We start from the raw sequence: 20,036 nt of genomic DNA, 5'->3' as shown, positions 1-20,036 counted from the left end.
TAAAGCATCAATACAGTATTTGTTTTCCATTTTTTGTTGCAATCCTGTGGTTTTTTAGGTTAAGGTTTCAAGGAAAACCTAAAACATTGTTAACAAATTCATAAAATCACAGTTTAGTTAAAAAAAAAAGCCTCACAACCTCCCAACTTTTGCCGCAACTCTTTGAAAAAGCTGCCGCAAATTCAGGCAATCACAAAAAGGCGTGCAAAATTCTGTATAGACAATTTGGAACATCCCACAGGTGAACAGGCTAATTGGGAACAGGTGGGTGCCATGATTGGGTATAGAAGCAGCTTCCATGAAATGCTCAGTCATTCACAAACGAGGATGGGGCGAGGGTCACCACTTTGTCAACAAATGCGTGCGCAAATTGTCCAACAGTTTAAGAACAACATTTCTCAACGAGCTGTAACAAACGCACCCAAGTTAAGGAGTCACGGGTGGGACCTGATATTCAGCTGGGAACGACTAAAACAATAAATAAACACAAGACATATATAACTATTAGCCATAACACGATCAAGCTTATATTCAATATGCCACAGATTAATCCCGCATAACAAACATCACCCCCCTCCCGTCCATAGAACCCGCCAATACAAATCAAACACCTGCACAACACACTCACTCCCACAGCCCAAAGTGCCGTTCACCAAGTTCACAAAGTTAATACAGCACATATATTTCCCCAAAGTCCCCAAAGTTACGTATGTGACATGTACATAGCGGCATGCACGTACGGGCAAGCGATTAAATATTTGGAAGACGCAGCTACTCACGGTACCGCACATCCAACTCAAAGTCCTCCTGGTAAGAGTCTCTGTTAGTCCCAGGTTCTCCACAGGCCAATTGTAGGTCCACAAAAACGGTCAAAAATGAGGATTCCTTCCATGAAGTGGCTCCGTAGCAAAACGCTTTGACTGACAGGTGCTCCAGGTGGTGTGTGATGTCAATTTCCGCTTCCGCCCGTTCTGATAGCACCAGATGCCTTTTATTTTTCATATTAGCATGATTATTAAATACGCCTGTTACGGTTCATAATATTAGATAAATGGATGACATAATAAGTATATATACTTCTTTTCCCAGCTAAGCTCAAATTAATTGTGACTGGCAATATATATATGTATATATATATATATATATATATATATATATATATATATATATATATATATATATATATATATATATATATATATATATATATATATATATATATATATATATTGCCATTACAGAGCTAATGCAAGGAATTTAGGGAGTTCACCATCTACAATCCGTAATATCATCAAAAGGTTCAGAGAATCTGGAGAAATCACTGCACGTAAGCGATGATATTACGGACCTTCGATCCTTTAGGCCAGGGGTCACCAAACTACGGCCCGCGGGCCGGATCCGGCCCCCCAGCATCCAAAATCCGGCCCACAGGAAGTTTTATTTTTATACGGATTATAAAGACAAAATACATATATATACACACACATATATATACATACATACATACATACATACATACATACATACATACATACATACATACATACATACATACATACATACATACATACATACATACATACATACATACATACATACATACATATATATATATATATATATACATATATATATACATATATATATACATATACATATACACATATATATATAGAGCCTGGCCCCCGGCCAAATTTTTTTTAACCCAATGCGGCCCCCGAGTCAAAAAGTTTGGGGACCCCTGCTTTAGGCGGTACTGCATCAAAAAGCGACATCAGTGTGTAAAGGATATCATTACAAGGGCTTAGGAACACTTCAGAAAACCACTGTCAGTAACTACAGTTGGTCGCGACATCTCTAAGTGCAAGTTAAAACTGTACTATGCAAAGTGAAAGCCATTTATCAACAACACCCAGAAACGCCGCCGGCTTCGCTGGGCCCCGAGCTCATCTAAGATGGACTGAAGCAAAGTGGAAAAGTGTTCTGTGGTCTGACGAGTCCACATTTCAAATTATTTTTGGAAATTGTGACCAAAGAGGAAAAGAACCATCCGGACTGTTATAGGCGCAAAGTTGAAAAGCCAGCCTCTGTGATGGTATGGGGGTGTATTAGTGCCCAAGGCATGGGTAACTTACACATCTGTGAAGGCACCATTAATGCTGAAAGGTACATACAGGTTTTGGAGCAACATATGTTGCCATCCAAGCAACGTTATAATGGACGCCCCTGCTTATTTCAGCAAGACAATGCCAAGCCACATGTTACAACAGCATGGCTTCATAGTAAAAAAGTGCGGGTACTAGACTGGCCTGCCTGTAGTCCAGACCTGTCTCCCATTGAAAATGTGTGGCGCATTATGAAGCCTAAAATACCACAACGGAGACCCCCGGACTGTTGAACAACTTAAGCTGTACATCAAGCAAGAATGGGAAAGAATTCCACCTGAAAAGCTTCAAAAATGTGTCTCCTCAGTTCCCAAACGTTTACTGAGTGTTGTTAAAAGGAAAGGCCATGTAACACAGTGGTAAAAATGTCCCTGTGCCAACTTGTTTGCAATGTGTTGCTGCCATTAAATTCTAAGGTAATGATTTGCCAAAAAAAAATTATTTCTCTGTTCGAACATGAAATATCTTGTTTTTGCAGTCGATTCAATTGAATATAAGTTGAAAAGGATTTGCAAATCATTGTATTCTGTTTTTATTTATGAATTACACAACGTGCCAACTTCACTTGGGATTTGTATTTCATGCATCTGGCGTGCGTTAGCTCTGTGTGCTGTAGAATTTCACTCCAAAACTTCCCCGTATGCATGCATCTTTTCAACCTTTATTTATCCGAGGCAAGGCAATTATGAACAGTGCCTTATGTAATGCTCACCAAGCAAAGACATGACAGAGATGTTGAAGTGTGATGATAATCTCTCATTGTGTCTCATTTATTAACACAACTGACAGTTCTAGATCGCTCTCAACAGTTCACAAATGCTCTTAACATGCAGGGACAAATATGTTGGAACATAATTGAATGTTTAAGATGAACAAAGACTTTTCAAGTGTAAAACATACACAGAGAATGTCTGCACCTTGTGGACAGGGCAGATTAATGACAACAGTACAGTAACTTGACAATGCGCTCTGAGAATGTGCTTTTACTGCTATCCAGTGTCTACTTTTAAGTCTGTATAGCAGTGGTTCGCAAACTTTTTTCACCAAGTACCACCTCAAAAAAACACTTGGTACCATTAGTGGTACATGTACCACAGTTTGAGAATCACTGCTCTATAGCATAAAACGAGTAATGCAGTATTTATTTTCAGATTGTTGTTGCAATTCTGTGCTTTTTGAGGAAAATGTAATATATTGATAACAAAACTATACATTTTACAAGTGGATTTAAAATGATTGAAAAACATACGCCTAAAACATTGCAACTTTTGCCACAACTTTATGAAAAAGCTGCTGTGAAATCAGGCATTTTTGGCCGCAACAATCACAAAAAAAAAGCCTGCAAAGTCCAGGTGAGACTGATTATATGAGACTGAAACTATTAGACAAATGCCACTTTAATGTGATTATCATATTTGTTTGCCAACAAACTGATGGAAACATTGCTTTGCAATCAGAAGTCAAGGTGGCATGCAGATAATAAAGTTCAGCTATTGGATAATTCATTTCAAAAAGGGTTTCAATGACAAAAATTGAATATTGGAATAGCTTTTTGCATCAAATAATACTGAGTTAAGAACAACTGCAGTTGCACGCGGTAGAATTTATTTCTGTCAAAATTGAAACACATTAAGCAAAAATGACAAAATGCTTTATTGACACACATTTACAGGATTTTCTACATAAAATGATGTGTCGGGCCAAATATGGTCGTCGAGCTTTGAGTTTGACACCTGTGCTGCAGGGGCAATATAGCAAAGAAATTCAGTCAGGACCAATTTCCATAGGATGGTATGATGTAGGGGTTAAAACCTGCAACCCTGGAGTCAGCAGACGACGTACTAAATCAGACTTGGGCAAAATAGGGCCTGTGGGCCACATGCAGCCCTTTAAGATTTTCAATCTGGCCCGCCGGACATTGTATATAATTTTTTTAGACCTTTAACATTAAAACTGTAGCCGCCATTATGATGTGCAGTGCTGTTTTAAATGGCCGTAAGTCCGGAACTATGGAAAGTATATCAATGGTTGAAGTCTGCGCTTTTGAGTGTTGTAGGAGATATTACGGTAATCTACGCCACAGCAGCTCAAACGAGGAACAAAGCAGAGTGGACGGGGTTTGTTTTCAGAGCAGCCAGCCCGAAACGCATGTGTCAGGAACAGATGAGGAAGCAAATTTTTACTACAAATTTCTGCATAAAAGTGATAATATTTCATATTGTAGGTGTTTATTACCCTTTGCATTCGTTTGTTACATTTTTGTCGTGCATTGCTTGATTGTAAACATGTCTATCGAGGAGCGATGTTCGTATGTTGTTAATATTCAGTGTTTTATTGTTCATAGTTAATATTGTAAATCCCACTGTCTTTATTTTAACATACATTTTGGGTGTCCCATTCAGTAAAAAAAACTGTACAATTCCATTCTGTTTTTTTGAGGGGGTCTGTCATAACTTTTTTAGAATTCTATCGGACATTGTTTATTTATTTTATTAGTGTTCCTGGAAAAAAAAGACCAAAACACACAAACTCTACAGCAGATTTTTACAGCTAAATGTGAATATATAATTTATACACGCATACACATTGGCCCATTAGACACATTTTTTCTCTCAATGTGGCCCCCCGTGTCAAACTATTTGCCCAGCTCTGTATTAAATGGACTGCACCAACGTCTGCTGAGTCCAATCATACCTGTTTGGAAAATAACACTGTCAGATAATTGCAAATACAGTCGATTCTCCGATGTAAACCTTGTATTTGTTTAACTTTTGAAACAATTATTCCAATAGGAAACACGGAAACTAGGAGTATAGGCGATGTTTTTGCGTACTGTAATGCCTAAGTGACAGGTCAGTAGAGATCGGTACCTTTTACATTTGAATCGTTACGGTACCAATTTTAGTGATTTTGTTTGTGTTAACTTGTTTAATAATATCTTCATTATTTATTTAACATTTAACAGTGAGCTGATAATGATAACTGTCCTGTGAGTCTCATTTGCAAGTATTATATACTGTAGTAGGCTTTGCATGCAGTTGCAATTTCAAGATGTGGCAGTAGTGTACCATAGGCGGTGTCATTAAGCAAAAATCCAGTATTTTGTGTGGTTATACTTTATGTATTGTTCTTATTACACACCAGCTGTTTGATTATTGATTCTTTACCAAATTTGGAGGTGTTGAAATCGCCATGTAAAATTGCTAATGCTAGTGTAAATTAGCATCGAAAAAGTGAATCCATACTGTATGTTCAAGTGTTTTCTTATCAGACATACTTGCTTTATGGCATGGAAAATTTGTAACAATGTAGGTAGTTTGGCTGACTCCGCTCTGAGTGCTGGTTTCCTTGTCAAGTGTTAAGGCCAAGAGTGGGCAATTATTTAGCCTCTGGGGGGCCAAATTTAGAGGAAAAAAATATACAAAACCTCACAATAATGTCTGAATGCTAAAAACGTAATGACAGACCGCCTTAAGAAACGGAATGGAATTTGAAATGTTTTTTACTGAATGAGACACCCAGCATGTACATGAAAATAAACAATGTGGTATTTACATTAACTATGAACGATAAAACACTGAATATTGACAACGTATGAACGCCACACCCCCTCTCCATCGACATATTTTACAATTAAGCGAAACGCAACAAAAATGCAACAAACACAGCCAAATATGAACGCAAAAAGGGTAAAAAAAAAAAAAAAACCACCTACAATCTGATATATCTGATACATCACTAAGCTTTAGAACTTTGTTGTAAAAATCTCCTTCCGCGTCTGTCCCTGACACCCTGGAAACACTCTGTGGAAACGCTCCCCACCCACACTGCTTGGTGCCTCGTCTGAGCTGCTATGACTTAGATTACCATAGTAACTAATTAGATTACCATAGTAACTAATTATATTACCATAGTAACTAGTATGTCATGCAAATGCGCAGATTCAAACCATTGAAATACTTTGTATAGTTCAAGACTTACGGTCATTTGAAAACATCACTGCACATCATAATGGCAGCTACAGTTTCCATCTTAAAGATCTAAAAAAAATTAGAGATGTCCGATAATATCGGCGGTCTGATATTATCGGCCGATAAATGCTTTAAAATGTACTATCGGAAATGATCGGTATCGGTTTCAAAAAGTAAAATGTATGACTTTTTAAAACGCCGCTGTACGGAGTGGTACATGGGCGTAGGGAGAAGTACAGAGCAGTTGCGTCTCCCAGTCATACTTGCCAGGCCTCCCGATTTTCCCGGGAGACTCCCGAATATCAGTGCCCATCCCCAAAATCTCCCGGGGCAACCATTCTCCCGAATTTCTCCCGATTTCCACCCGGACAACAATATTGGGGGCTGGCCTTAAAAGGCACTGCCTTTGCGTGCCGGCCCAATCACATAATATCTACGACTTTTCACACACACACAAGTAAATGCAAGGCATACTTGGTCAACAGCCATACAGGTCACACTAAGGGTGGACGTATAAACAACTTTAACACTGTTACAAATATGCGCCACACTGTGAACCCACACCAAACAAGAATGACAAACACATTTCGGGAGAACATCCGCACCGTAACACAACATAAACACAACAGAACAAATACCCAGAACCCCTTGCAGCACTAACTCTTCCAAGATGCTACAATATGTAAACCCAGCCCACCTTAACCTCCTCATGCTCTCTCAGGGAGAGCATGTCCCAAATTCCAAGCTGCTGTTTTGAGGTATGTTAAAAAAAAGAATGCACTTTGTGACTTCAATAATAAATATGGCAGTGCCATGTTGGCATTTTTTTCCAATAACTTGAGTTGATTTATTTTGGAAAACCTTGTTACATTGTTTAATGCATCCAGCGGGGCATCACAACAAAATTAGGCATAATAATGTGTTAATTCCACGACTGTATATATACAGTATATATATCGGTATCGGTTGATATCGGAATCGGTAATTAAGAGTCGGATATCGGCAAAAAAGCCATTATCGGACATCTCTAAAAAAAATTATTGGGGAATGTCGGACGGGCCCGCATGCGGCCCCCGGGCCTTAATTTGCCCAGGTCTGGTTTAGGCCGACCGAGTCTGCAACCGTATGAAACGTCACTTGCAACAAAAGGTATCAAAATATGGCACCGTTTGAGTTTACGAGAATCAATACTCTGTAGTACTGGACTAGTCGATGTCTGTAAAAGTACCAAATTCGGTACCCATCGGTACAGATCAGGCTCACTTTTTTAGCATTCCTAATCACGCAGGTGTAAAAAGAAGTCAAGCACTTTTAAAAGCAAATGTAAAATGATAATAGTTAGCTTGTGACTCAAGAACTCTATACTTGGAAATGTTTGTCAAATTCACAATTGGATGAGTTTTTAGTGCAATAGGGGAACAATGTTCACATAGACTGCTTATTTTATAATTAATTCCTCGTCATCTATCAGCTGTGTCAGCTTTCAATAAACAGGATTTTAGTGCAGGTAGGACTAGATGTTTTCTCCTGCCCTTTCTGTGGTTATTTTTACTCCTCCAGTATGGAGAGCTGCCTGCTGGCTCATATCAACAATATTGGCTTTAGCCTGTTGTGTTTGCCCATAAGAAATGCATCAATGCTTTTGTTACTCCTCAGGTGCTTTTGCCCACATGCTTTCCTCGTTTTCACGAGAAGTGACCTTTTTGTAGAGCACAAGCCTTTTTTTCAGAACATTAACAGTCGAGTAATGTCGTGAGTAAAAAAAAACCCCCAAAAAACCTGTGTCCATCTATCCTTTCCTAGGCCATTTATAAGATGGTGTCGTCAGTCATGAAGATGCCCGAGGATGAATCCACCCCGGAAAAACGGACGGATAAGATCTTTAGACAGATGGACATCGACAACGACGGTGAGACTGATGTTCTTCTATGTTTGTCTGTTTCAACAAAAACACTGCTTCATCACCTAACACGAGTTACGCAACTGCAAACAGAGCGTTACAGTCGTCCCTTGTTTTTTCGCTGTTAATTGGTCACAGTGATAAGCAAATTAAATAGAAATGATTCATTAAAAATCTACAAAACCCAAAACCAGGGAAGTTGGCACGTTGTGTAATTAGTAAATAAAAACAGAATACAATGATTTGCAAATCCTTTTCAACTTATATTCAATTGAATAGACTGCAAAGACAAGATATTTAATGTTCGAACTGAGAAACTACATTTTTTTAAAACTTAGAATTAAATGGCAGCAACACATTGCAAAAAAGTTGGCACAGGGGCATTTTTACCACTGTGTTACATGGCCTTTCCTTTTAACAACACTCAGTAAACGTTTGGGAACTGAGGAGACACATTTTTTAAGCTTCTCAGGTGGAATTCTTTCCCATACTTGCTTGATGTACAGCTTAAGTTGTTCAACAGTCCGGGGGTCTCCGTTGTGCTATTTTAGGCTTCATAATGCGCCACACATTTTCAATGGGAGACAGGTCTGGACTACAGGCAGGCCAGTCTAGTACCCGCACTCTTTTACTACGAAGCCACGCTGTTGTAACACGTGGCTTGGCATTGTCTTGCTGAAATAAGCAGGGGCGTCCATGATAACGTTGTTTGGATGGCAACATATGTTGCTCCAAAAGCTGTATGTACCTTTCGGCAGTAATGGCGCCTTCACAGATGTGTAAGTTACCCATGTCTTGGGCACTAATACACCCCCATACCATCACAGATCCTGGCTTTTGAACTTTGCGCTTAGAACAGTCCGGATGGTTCTTTTCCTCTTTGGTCCAGAGGACACGACGTCCACAATTTCCAAAAATAATTTGAAATGTGGACTCGTCAGACCACAGAACACTTTTCCACTTTGCATCAGTCCATCTTAGATGAGCTCAGGCCCAGCAAAGCCGACGGCGTTTCTGGGTGTTGTTGATAAATGGCTTTCCCTTTGCATAGTAGAGTTTTAACTTGCACTTACAGATGTAGCGACCAACTGTAGTTACTGACAGTGGTTTTCGGAAGTGTTCTTAAGCCCATGTGGTGATATCCTTTACACACCGATGTCACTTTTTGATGCAGTACCGCCTGAGTAATCGAAGGTCCGTAAAATCATCACTTACGTGCAGTGATTTCTCCAAATTCTCTGAACCTTTTGATGATATTACGGACCGTAGATGGTGAAACCCCTAAATTCCTTGCAATAGCTCATTGAGAAATGTTTTTAAACTGTTCGAAAATTTGCTCACGCATTTGTTGACAAAGTGGTGACCCTCGCCCCATCCTTGTTTGTGAATGACTGAGCATTTCATGGAAGCTGCTTTTATACCCAATCATGGCACCCACCTGTTCCCAATTAGCCTGTTCACCTGTCGGATGTTCCAAATAAGTGTTTGACGAGCATTCCTCAACTTTCTCAGTCTTTTTTGCCACTTGTGCCAGCTTTCTTGAAACATGTTGCAGGCATCAAATTCCAAATGAGCTAATATTTGCAAAAAATAATGTTTTTCAGTCGGTCTTTGCAGTCTATTCAATTGAATATCGGTTGAAAAGGATTTGCAAATCATTTTATTTACGATTTACACAACGTGCCAACACCACTGGTTTTGGGTTCATAATATTTTCCTAGCCAAAGCATAAAAAGAACAACATCAACATTAAGAGAGCCCTCTAAACAGGAAATAACACCATTTAGTCACCTTTACACTCTTTTAATCGAATAAAGTCATGCTGCCGGAGGCTGAGCCAATCACTCGCCACGATACTGAACAGCATGCTCAGATTGGTTCGGTCTCCTCTCGTGGCCTGTAGTATTGATATTTTTTGTCTATTTAGCCATTGTTGTGCTTAAAAATGCTTAATTTAGGCCCTTACAATTGTAAAATATGTTTAAAAAAATGACCAAAAAAATAATGGACATGGACTACTACAAGAGTTTTATGGAAACTGCCACTCATTATGAATATGTCCGTCTGGCAAGGCATCTATGTTTGTTATTATTCTTCATATAAAGCACCCTCTAATTTATGAATTACTGCTAAAACATGAACTATTACAGCAAGATCGAGATGTAATAGTTGTCAACGTTAACATGACAGGCTTAAAAGGTCCGTGTAGGTCCGTGCACCTTCTGTTCATTCTATTTACAATTCTGAAACGCAAATCAAAAAACTAAATTAGGGCTGTTTTTCGATTTTTATTATACATGGCAGATTTGAAAACAAACAAAAAAGGTTGATTTTCATCTCATTTGATTTTGTGCTGGTTACCTTTTATGGATTTTTATTTTTCCAGATACACACAAAAATCGAATATATGTTCATCCAAAATGCAAAAATGCATGGTTATCTGTGTGATGACAAATTGAACCGGAAGCAGTATTTTAGGTCTGTGTACCTTCCGTTCATTCTATTTCCAATTCTTAAATGTAAATCAAAAAACAAATTTCGGGCAATTGTTTTCTATTTTCATTTCCGAAATTATTTAATTTAATGACACTTTTTTAAAAACGACAATCCTGCTGAACAAAGATGTTACCGTTATGCCAAAAACATGCTAAGCACGAAGGGAAAGCTCAAATATCTGACTGCCGATATTATCAGCCGATAAATGCTTTAAAATGTGATATTGGAAATTATCGGTATCGGTTTCAAAAAGTAAAATGTATGACTTTTTAAAACGCCGCTGTGTACACGGACGTAGGGAGAAGTACAGAGCGCCAATAAACCTTAAAGGCACTGCCTTTGCGTGCCGGCCCAGTCACATTATATCTACGGCTTTTCACACACACAAGTGAATGCAAGGCATACTTGGTCAACAGCCATACAGGTCACACTGAGGGTGGCCGTATAAACAACTTTAACACTGTTACAAATATGCGCCACACTGTGAACCCACACCAAACAAGAATGACAAACACATTTCGGGAGAACATCCGCACCGTAACACAACATAAACACAACAGAACAAATACCCAGAACCCCTTGCAGCACTAACTCTTCCGGGACACTACAATATACACCCCCCCGCTCTCCCCTACCTCTTAACCCCGCCCTCCTCAACCTCCTCATGCTCTCTCAGGGAGAGCATGTCCCAAATTCCAAGCTGCCGTTTTGAGGCATGTTAAAAAAAATAATGCACTTTGTGACTTCAATAATAAATATGGCAGTGCCATGTTGGCATTTTTCTCCATAACTTGAGTTGATTTATTTTGGAAAACCTTGTTACATTGTTTAATGCATCCAGCGGGGCATCACAACAAAATTAAGCATAATAATGTGTTAATTCCACCACTGTATATATTGGTTGATATCGGAATCGGTAATTAAGAGTTGGACAATATCAGATATCTGCAAAAAAGCCATTATCAGACATCTCTAATCAAAACCCATAAAAGGAAAACAGCACAAAATCCAATGTTATGGCAATATTTTAATCAAAATCAACCCTTTTTTTGTTTGTTTTAAAATCTGCCATATTTAATAAAAATCGAAAAACGGCCCTAATTTTGCTGTTTGATTTGCGTTTAAGAATTGTAAATAGAATGAACAAAAGAAACATGGACCCATAACGGTAACATCTTTGTTCAGCAAGAGTCTTATTGTCGTTTTAAAAAGTGTCATTAAATAGTTGTCCAACTTTTGTTTCAGAAATTAAAATAGGAAAAAATGCGCTGAAATTTGTTTTTTGATTAGCATTTAAGAATTGGAAATAGAATGAACGGAAGGAAGGTACACGGACCCGGTTCAATTTGTCACCACACAGATAACCACGCTTTTTTGCATTTTGGATGAACGTATAATCGATTGTTGTGTTTATCTGGAAAAATACAAATCCATAAAAGGAAAAGGTCCGTGTACTTTCCGTTCATTCTATTTCCAATTCTTAAACACAAATCAAAAAACTAAATTTTCGATTTTTATTATATATGGCAGATTTGAAAACAAACAAAAAAAGGTTGATTTTCATTCAAATATTGCTATGAAATTGGATTTTGTGCTGTTTTCCTTTTATGGATTTTTATTTTTCCCGATAAACACAAAAATCCAACTCATGTTCATCCAAAATGCAAAAATGTGTGGTTATATGTGTGATGACAAATTGAACCGGAAGCAGTATTTTAGCTTTTCCTTTGCGTTTAGCATGTTTTTAGTAACATCTTTGTTCAGCAAGAGTCCTATTGTCGTTTTTAAAAAGTGTCATTTGTTGTCCAACTTTTGTTTCAGGAATGAACATAGAAAAAAAGGCCCAAAATTAGTTTTTTGATTTGCATTTAAGAATTGGAAATAGAATGAACGTAAGGTACACAAACCGGCACAAAATTCAATTTTATGGCAATATTTTAATGAAAATCAACCCTTTTTTTGTTTGTTTTAAAATCTGCCATATATAATAAAAATGAAAAAACTGCCCTAAATTTGCTTTTTGATTTGCGTTTAAGAATTGGAAATAGAATGAACGGAACGTACACGGACCCGGTTCAATTTGTCATCACACAAACGTATAATCGATTTTTGTGTTTATCTGGAAAAATACGAATCCATAAAAGGAAAAGGTCCGTTCATTCTATTTCCAATTCTTAAACGCACATCAAAAAACAAAATTTTCGATTTTTATTTTATATGGCAGATTTGAAAACAAACAAAAAAAGGTTGATTGTCATTCAAATGTTGCTATAAAATTGGATTTTTTATGCTGTTTTCCTTTTATGGATTTTCATTTTTCCCGATAAACACAAAAATCCAATTAATGTTTATCCAAAATGCAAAAATGTGTACGAGAACCGGAAAACGGCACAAAATTCAATTTTATGGCAATATTTTAATGAAAATCAACCTTTTTTTTTTTTTTTAATCTGCCATATATAATAAAAATCGAAAAACGGCCCTAATTTAGCTTTTTGATTTGCGTTTAAGAATTGGAAATAGAATGAACGGAAGAAACATGGACCCGGTTCAATTTGTCATCACACAGATAACCATGCATTTTTGCATTTTGGATGAACGCATATTTAATTTTTGTGTTTATCCGGAAAAATAAAAATCCATAAAAGGAAAACAGCACAAAATCCAATTTTATAGCAATATTTTGATGAAAATTAACCCTTTTTTTGTTTGTTTTAAAATTTGCCATATATAATAAAAATCGAAAAACGGACCTAATTTTGCTTTTTGATTTGCGTTTAAGAATTGGAAATAGAATGAACGGAAGAAACATAGACCCATAACGGTAACATCTTTGTTCAGCAGGAGTCCTATTATCGTTTTAAAAAATTGTCATTAAATAGTTGTCCAACTTTTGTTTCAGAAATGAAAATAGAAAAAATGGCCCGAAATTAGTTTTTTTTATTACCATTTAAGAATTGGAAATACAATGAACAGAAGGTTTATCTGGAAAAATACAAATCCATAAAAGGAAAAGGTCCGTGTACCTTCCGTTCATTTTATTTCCAATTCTTAAACGCAAATCATTATTATATATGGCAGATTTGAAAACAAACAAAAAAAGGTTGATTTTCATTCAAATATTGATATAAAATTGGATTTTGTTCTGTTTTCCTTTAATGGATTTGTATTTTTCCCGATAAACTCAAAAATCCAATTCATGTTTATCCAAAATGCAAAAATGTGTGTTTATCTGTGTGATGACAAATTGAACTGGAAGCAGTATTTTAGCTTTTCCTTTGCGTTTAGCATGTTTTTAGCATAACGCTAACATCTTTGTTCAGCAAGAGTCCTGTTGTCGTTTTAAAAAAAGTCTCATTTGTTGTACAACTTTTGTTTCAGGAATGACAATGGAAAAAAAGGCCCGAAATTAGTTTTTTGATTTGCATTTAAGAATTGGAAATAGAATGAACCTAAGGTACACGAACCGGAAAACGGCACAAAATTCAATTTTATGGCAATACTTGAATGAAAATCAACCCTTTTTTTGTTTGTTTTAAAACATGTCATATATAATAAAAATCGAAAAACGGCCCTAATTTTGTTTTTTGATTTGCGTTTAATAATTGGAAATAGAATGAACGGAAGGTACACATACGCTTAAAGGGGAACTGCACTTTTTTGGGGGGAATTTTGCCCATCATTCACAATCCCTACGTAAGACAAGAACACATATGTTTTTCTTTTTTATGCATTCGAGTTAGTAAAAGTACGAGGTGGCTAACAATGCAGCTAATGAGAGAACTATATTGTGCCCGTACAGCCCTCTAAAAAAACATTTAAAAGCAGCCAAAAGTACATCTCGTGACCTTATTAGTATTAGCGATATTGTAACTATAAGCGCTAACGCCGAGGAACTACTTTTAGTGGCGCCGTGATCACAAAGAGCTAATACTGAGCCTCTGAGTTGGTGAAAGGTAATTATATGTTATAAATCATGCCGCTCACCTGGATAGTAGAAGGTTGTGGTCATTAACCGAGAAATTGGTCAACTTTGACATTCAACTTAAACCCGGCGAGATGGCGAGAAAGAGACGAACAGACGCTCGTTTGCATCACCTTTTTTTTTATCCGTAGAAAGATTGTAACAGATTTTTCAGACAAGCGGGAAGATACAAACATCACAGTGAAAGCAGACGTTGTACAGTAAGTGATTGTTTTATTATGTTCATAGTTTATACCGCTACATGATGCTTAGGGCAGTGTTTTTCAACCACTGTGCCGTGGCACACTAGTGTGCCGTGAGATACAGTCTGGTGTGCCGTGGGAGATTATCTAATTTCACCTATTTGGGTTAAAAATATTTTTTGCAAACCAGTAATTATAGTCTGCAAATTATGTGTTGTTGTCGAGTGTCGGTGCTGTCTAGAGCTCGGCAGAGTAATCGTGTAATACTCTTCCTTATCAGTAGGTGGCAGCAGGTAGCTAATTGCTTTGTAGATGTCGGAAACAGCGAGAGGCAGCTTGCAGGTAAAAAGGTGTCTAATGCTTAAACCAAAAATAAACAAAAGGTGAGTGCCCCTAAGAAAAGGCATTGAAGCTTAGGGAAGGCTATGCAGAACGAAACTAAAACTGAACTGGCTACAAAGTAAACAAAAACAGAATGCTGGACGACAGCAAAGACTTACTGTGGAGCAAAGACGGCGTCCACAATGTACATCCGAACATGACATGACAATCAACAATGTCCCCACAAAGAAGGATAAAAACAACTGAAATATTCTTGATTGCTAAAACAAAGTAGATGAGGGAAATATCGCTCAAAGGAAGACATGAAACTGCTACAGGAAGATACCAAAAAAAAGAGAAAAAGCCACCAAAATAGGAGCGCAAGACAAGAACTAAAACACTACACACAAGAAAATAGCAAATAAGTCAGGGTGTGATGTGACAGGTGGTGACAGTACACCTACTTTGAGACAAGAGCTATAGTGATGCATGCTTGCTTATGGTTTAAAGTCATATCCAACAATTGTGACGACGTTTTACTGTCAACTAAGATTCGTTTTTTAATGATTTCTGCTGGTGGTGTGCCTCCAGATTTTTTCAACAATGGGAGACCGGGCTTTCTGCTCCGCCGCTCCCAGTCTGTGGAACGCTCTCCCTGACCACCTGAGGGCACCGCAGACTGTGGATGCTTTTAAAAAAGGCTTATAAACCCTTCTTTTTGAAAACCCCTTTTTTTTTTACACACGCATACTAGTTCTAGCTATTTGGCTGTTCTAGTTTTTATTTTTTTAATACACTGTAGCACTTTGAGGTTGTTTACTCAATATAAAGTGCTTTTTACAAATACAATCTATTATTATTATTATTAACGCAAAAAATGTGCCTTGGCTCAAAAAAGGTTGAAAAACACTGGCTTAGGGCCTGATTTGCTAAAGGTTTGCGTGTACTAAAACATGTGCAAACTTGATAGCACATGCAAAGCTGATCTACTAAACAAGTGCAAAGTGAATTGAGTCTGTTAAGTGAGCAGAATAAGGCGTGCAATCCATTTTGCGTCTCTGTCTTCACTAATACGCAGAACATATGCTGATCATCTAAATGCCCACAATACTGGGAGGTGAAGATGCAAATATAATTATTTTGCACGTGCAATGTGATCTATCAACACTCACCACTGTTTTTCGAGCATCTGTCTGGCATTTTGATTAAGGGGCCGGTGGGAAGGACGTGCAAACTGACAGTTCCACACACAACTGCGGGATCAGTGCTGATCAAACAGACCATGTCAATATTTTGGGGTATCAGAAATAAAAAAATATGAGACACACTGCAAAAACTGAAATCTAAGTAAGATTAAATATCTCAAATAAGGGTGATATTTGCTTATTTTCTGTCTGATAAGATCATTCTTCTCACTAAGCAGATTTTATGTTAGAGTGTTTTACTTGTTTTAAGTGTTTTGGTCCTAAATGATCTCAGTAAGATATTACAGCTTGTTGCTGAGATTTGATGACCTATATTGAGTAAAACATGCTTGAAACTAGAATATCAACTGTTGCAAAGCTGTGTCATCAACACTCACAAGTATAAAACTACTTTTTTAAAGTAATCATTTCTTATTTCAAGCAGGCAAAAAAAAAATCATGATGCCGAGCGCATATCATTATGTCAAGATAATGGCCCTAGCATTTACTTCATTTAAGAATATTTTTCAACATATTGAGCAAAAAGGTCTCTTTTTTTTCTACCAAGAAAAGTGCACTTGTTATTAGTGAGAATATACTTATTTTAAGGTATTTTGGGGTTCATTGAGGTTAGCTAATTTTACTTGTTTTGGAAAGTCTTGACAAGCCAAATTTTCTTGTTCTATTGGCAGATAATTTTGCTTAGTTCAAATAAAATACCCTAATTTTTGTTTTGTTTTTTCTTGTTTTTTAACACTGACTCTTTGCAGTGTAGGCCTTCAGTGATGTCCGACTTCAATGATTACCTCTCAAAATACCATCATTTATGTCCCCACATGGCCATTCTTCTCACTAAACAGATTTTATGTTAGAGTGTTTTACTTGTTTTAAGTGTTTTGGTCCTAAATGATCTCAGTAAGATATTACAGCTTGTTGCTGAGATTTGATGACCTATATTGAGTAAAACATGCTTTAAACTAGAATATCAGCTGTTGCAAAGCTGTGTCATCAACACTCACAAGTATAAAACTACTTTTCTAAAGTAATAATTTCTTATTTCAAGCAGGAAAAGCAAGAAAATTGCACTTGATATTAGTGAGAATATACTTATTTTAAGGTATTTTGGAGTTCATTGAGTTTAGCTAATTTTACTTGTTTTGGAAAGTCTTGACAAGCCAAATGTTCTTGTTCTATTGGCAGATAATTTTGCTTAGTTCAAATAAAATACCCCTAATTTTTGTATTTTTTTTTTCTTGTTTTTGAACACAGACTTTTTGCAGTGTAGGCCTTCTGTGATGTCCGACTTCAATGATTACCTCTCAAAATACCATCATTTATGTCGCCACATGACCATTGCTGGAGAAATGCCATACAGAAACACATGTACGCCCTACTGGGCATTAAATCACCTCAACAGTGTAGAAAACGGGTTATTTTCTGGCGCATTTAAAAATCAATAAACCCGCATCAGCAATTAATACATATCTTATGTGACACTGTCAAAATGTAAATTGCAAAAACATTTTAAACGTGAAAACGAAAGATATAAAACATTTGAACTCACAATTTGTAGCAGCCATTCGACCCCTCGTAGTTGGCTGATTCGAGTGGAAATGGCGGGCATTTCCCCATTTCATCGCCGACATCGTCTCACAAGATGTAGTTTCTCTTTAACCTTCCTAAAAATGGCCTTGCAAATATATATTTGCCACCTAATCCACGTTTTGTTCTCCTTCTTTGTGGGTCAACACTTCCCTCTTCCTGCTAAGTTGCCACTTTTGTGAGTGGATACTCACTTTGGAATGACAAGTGAGTATCCAATCAGTCTCGTTAACATCAGGCTACTTAGATAGGTTACTGTCAACAACTTGTGATCTGATTGGCTATCGTAACTGTCTATCATGTGTATGTGTCCGTTCACTTACAGTGCACAGACATTGTTGATTCTGAAGGCAGATTTGGTACAGCATGGCAACATAAGCTCACTGAATTCTGATTGGATACAAACTCTAACCTAAAAACAACAGCACTGGAAGGAGCATAATATGACATGAAGAGAATATGAACACTTTTAGATATTTAGGGAAAGTAAATTTTAAAAAAATACTTTTTTCTTTAATTATGATCATGATTTCTGGTTATGTTAGGCCAGCAGAGCCCACCACTGCATTACATGTATACTTACAGTTAAAAAAGTTAAAGTACCACTGATAGTCACACACACACTAGGTGTGGCGAAATTACTCTCTGCATTTGACCCATCCCCTTGTTCCACCCCCTGGGAGGTGAGGGGAGCAGTGAGCAGCAGCGGTGGCCGCGCTCGGCAATCATTATGGTGATTTAAGCCCCATTATAATAATAATAATGACAGATTTTATTTGTAAAAAGCACTTTGCATTGAGTAAACAACCTCAAAGTGCTACAGTGTATTAAAAAAATAAAAAGATAATAAAAAATTTAAAAAATAAATAAAACTAGAACAGCCAAATAGCTAGAACTAGTATGCATATATCTAAAAAAAAAAAGAGGATTTTTTAAAAAGAAGGGTTTTTAAGCTTTTTTTAAAAGCATCCACAGTTTGTGGTGCCCTCAGGTGGTCAGGGAGAGCGTTCCACAGACTGGGAGCGGCGGAGCAGAAAGCCCGGTCTCCCATTGTTCGTAGCGTTGTCCTCGGAGGTTGGAGGAGGTTAGCCTGTCCGGAGCGGAGGATTTGGGGGTGAGTAGTTCTTTTGAGGGAGAGGGGGGCATTTCCATGGAGGCACTGGTGGGTTAGTAGGGAGACTTTGTATTCAAACCTGAGTGGAACAGGAAGCCAGTGAAGGGATTTGAGAATTGGTGTAATATGGTCATATTTCCGCACTCTCATCAGGATCCTAGCAGCACTAATCCCATTACCTGCATTTCTAGCTGACTTTTGCTTAGAAAGCCTAAAAAATAAATTAAAATGTGTTCTTGTTTTACATAAGGATTGTGAATGACAGGCAAAATTCCTTAAAGTTGCAGTTTCCCCTCAAGAGTTACAAATTGATTATAGTGAACCGTAAAAAAATCTAATTCCCGTCCGTTATGTTTATATAACTTTCATATATAGTATGACAGTGATACTGTCATATTGAATAAAAAAAACTAACTTGTGTCTTTGCAAACCTTACAAAATATCATTTTTCTAGTAAAACTAACAAAGATACATGTCTCCAGGCATTATTAGCCATTTTGCATGTGTTGTTTAGGAGTTATGTTGGAATACATTTTTTTCTGCTTTTTTCGCATTATCTCTGGATTCTAAGAACATTGTCATATTGAGTAAAAAACGACTTTTTGTGTTCGCAAGGCTTAAAAAAGCATATGTTTCGAGTAAAACTCACAAGGATGCATTATTTCAGGCATTATTAGCCATTTTTCTTGTGTGGTTTTCGGACTTATGTTTAAAGGCCTACTGAAAGCCACTACTACCGACCACGCAGTCTGATAGTTTATATATCAATGATGAAATCTTTACATTGCAACACATGCCAATACGGCCAGGTTAACTTATAAAGTGCAATTTTAAATTTTCCGCGAAACTTCCGGTTGAAAACGTCTATGTATGATGACGTATGCGTGTGACGTCGATGGTTGAAACAGAAGTATTCGGACACCATTGTATCCAATACAAACAGCTCTGTTTTCATCGCAAAATTCCACAGTATTTTGGACATCTGTGTTGGTGAATCTTTTGCAATTTGTTTAATGAACAATGGAGACTGCAAAGAAGAAAGCTGTAGGTGGGATCGGTGTATTAGCGGCTGGCTGCAGCAACACAAACAGGAGGACTTTGACTTGGATAGCAGAC

At 37.3% G+C, this 20,036-nt stretch overlaps 1 protein-coding gene and 1 long non-coding RNA gene across 2 annotated transcripts in view; one reads left to right on the top strand and one right to left on the bottom strand.

Annotated features, from left to right (window-relative positions):
- Window positions 1-18,031, bottom strand: part of LOC133640955 (uncharacterized) — a 50,023-nt gene extending 31,992 nt beyond the window's left edge. Inside the window, exon 1 of the long non-coding RNA XR_009824233.1 lies at window positions 17,769-18,031. This is a non-coding gene — a long non-coding RNA (uncharacterized LOC133640955). The remainder of the gene's footprint in view (window positions 1-17,768) is intronic.
- The window catches only part of hpcal1 (hippocalcin-like 1), a 53,750-nt gene that overhangs the window by 31,745 nt on the left and 1,969 nt on the right, over window positions 1-20,036 (top strand). Inside the window, exon 4 of the mRNA XM_062034682.1 lies at window positions 7,940-8,045. Coding sequence (XP_061890666.1) covers window positions 7,940-8,045 — 106 coding nt within the window. The remainder of the gene's footprint in view (window positions 1-7,939; window positions 8,046-20,036) is intronic.

This window comes from Entelurus aequoreus, linkage group LG23 (genome assembly GCF_033978785.1).
Source record: "Entelurus aequoreus isolate RoL-2023_Sb linkage group LG23, RoL_Eaeq_v1.1, whole genome shotgun sequence".
NCBI lineage: Eukaryota > Metazoa > Chordata > Actinopteri > Syngnathiformes > Syngnathidae > Entelurus > Entelurus aequoreus.
The sequence above is the reverse complement of the archived record's forward strand: the minus strand, read 5'-3'. Positions and strand labels throughout refer to the sequence as shown.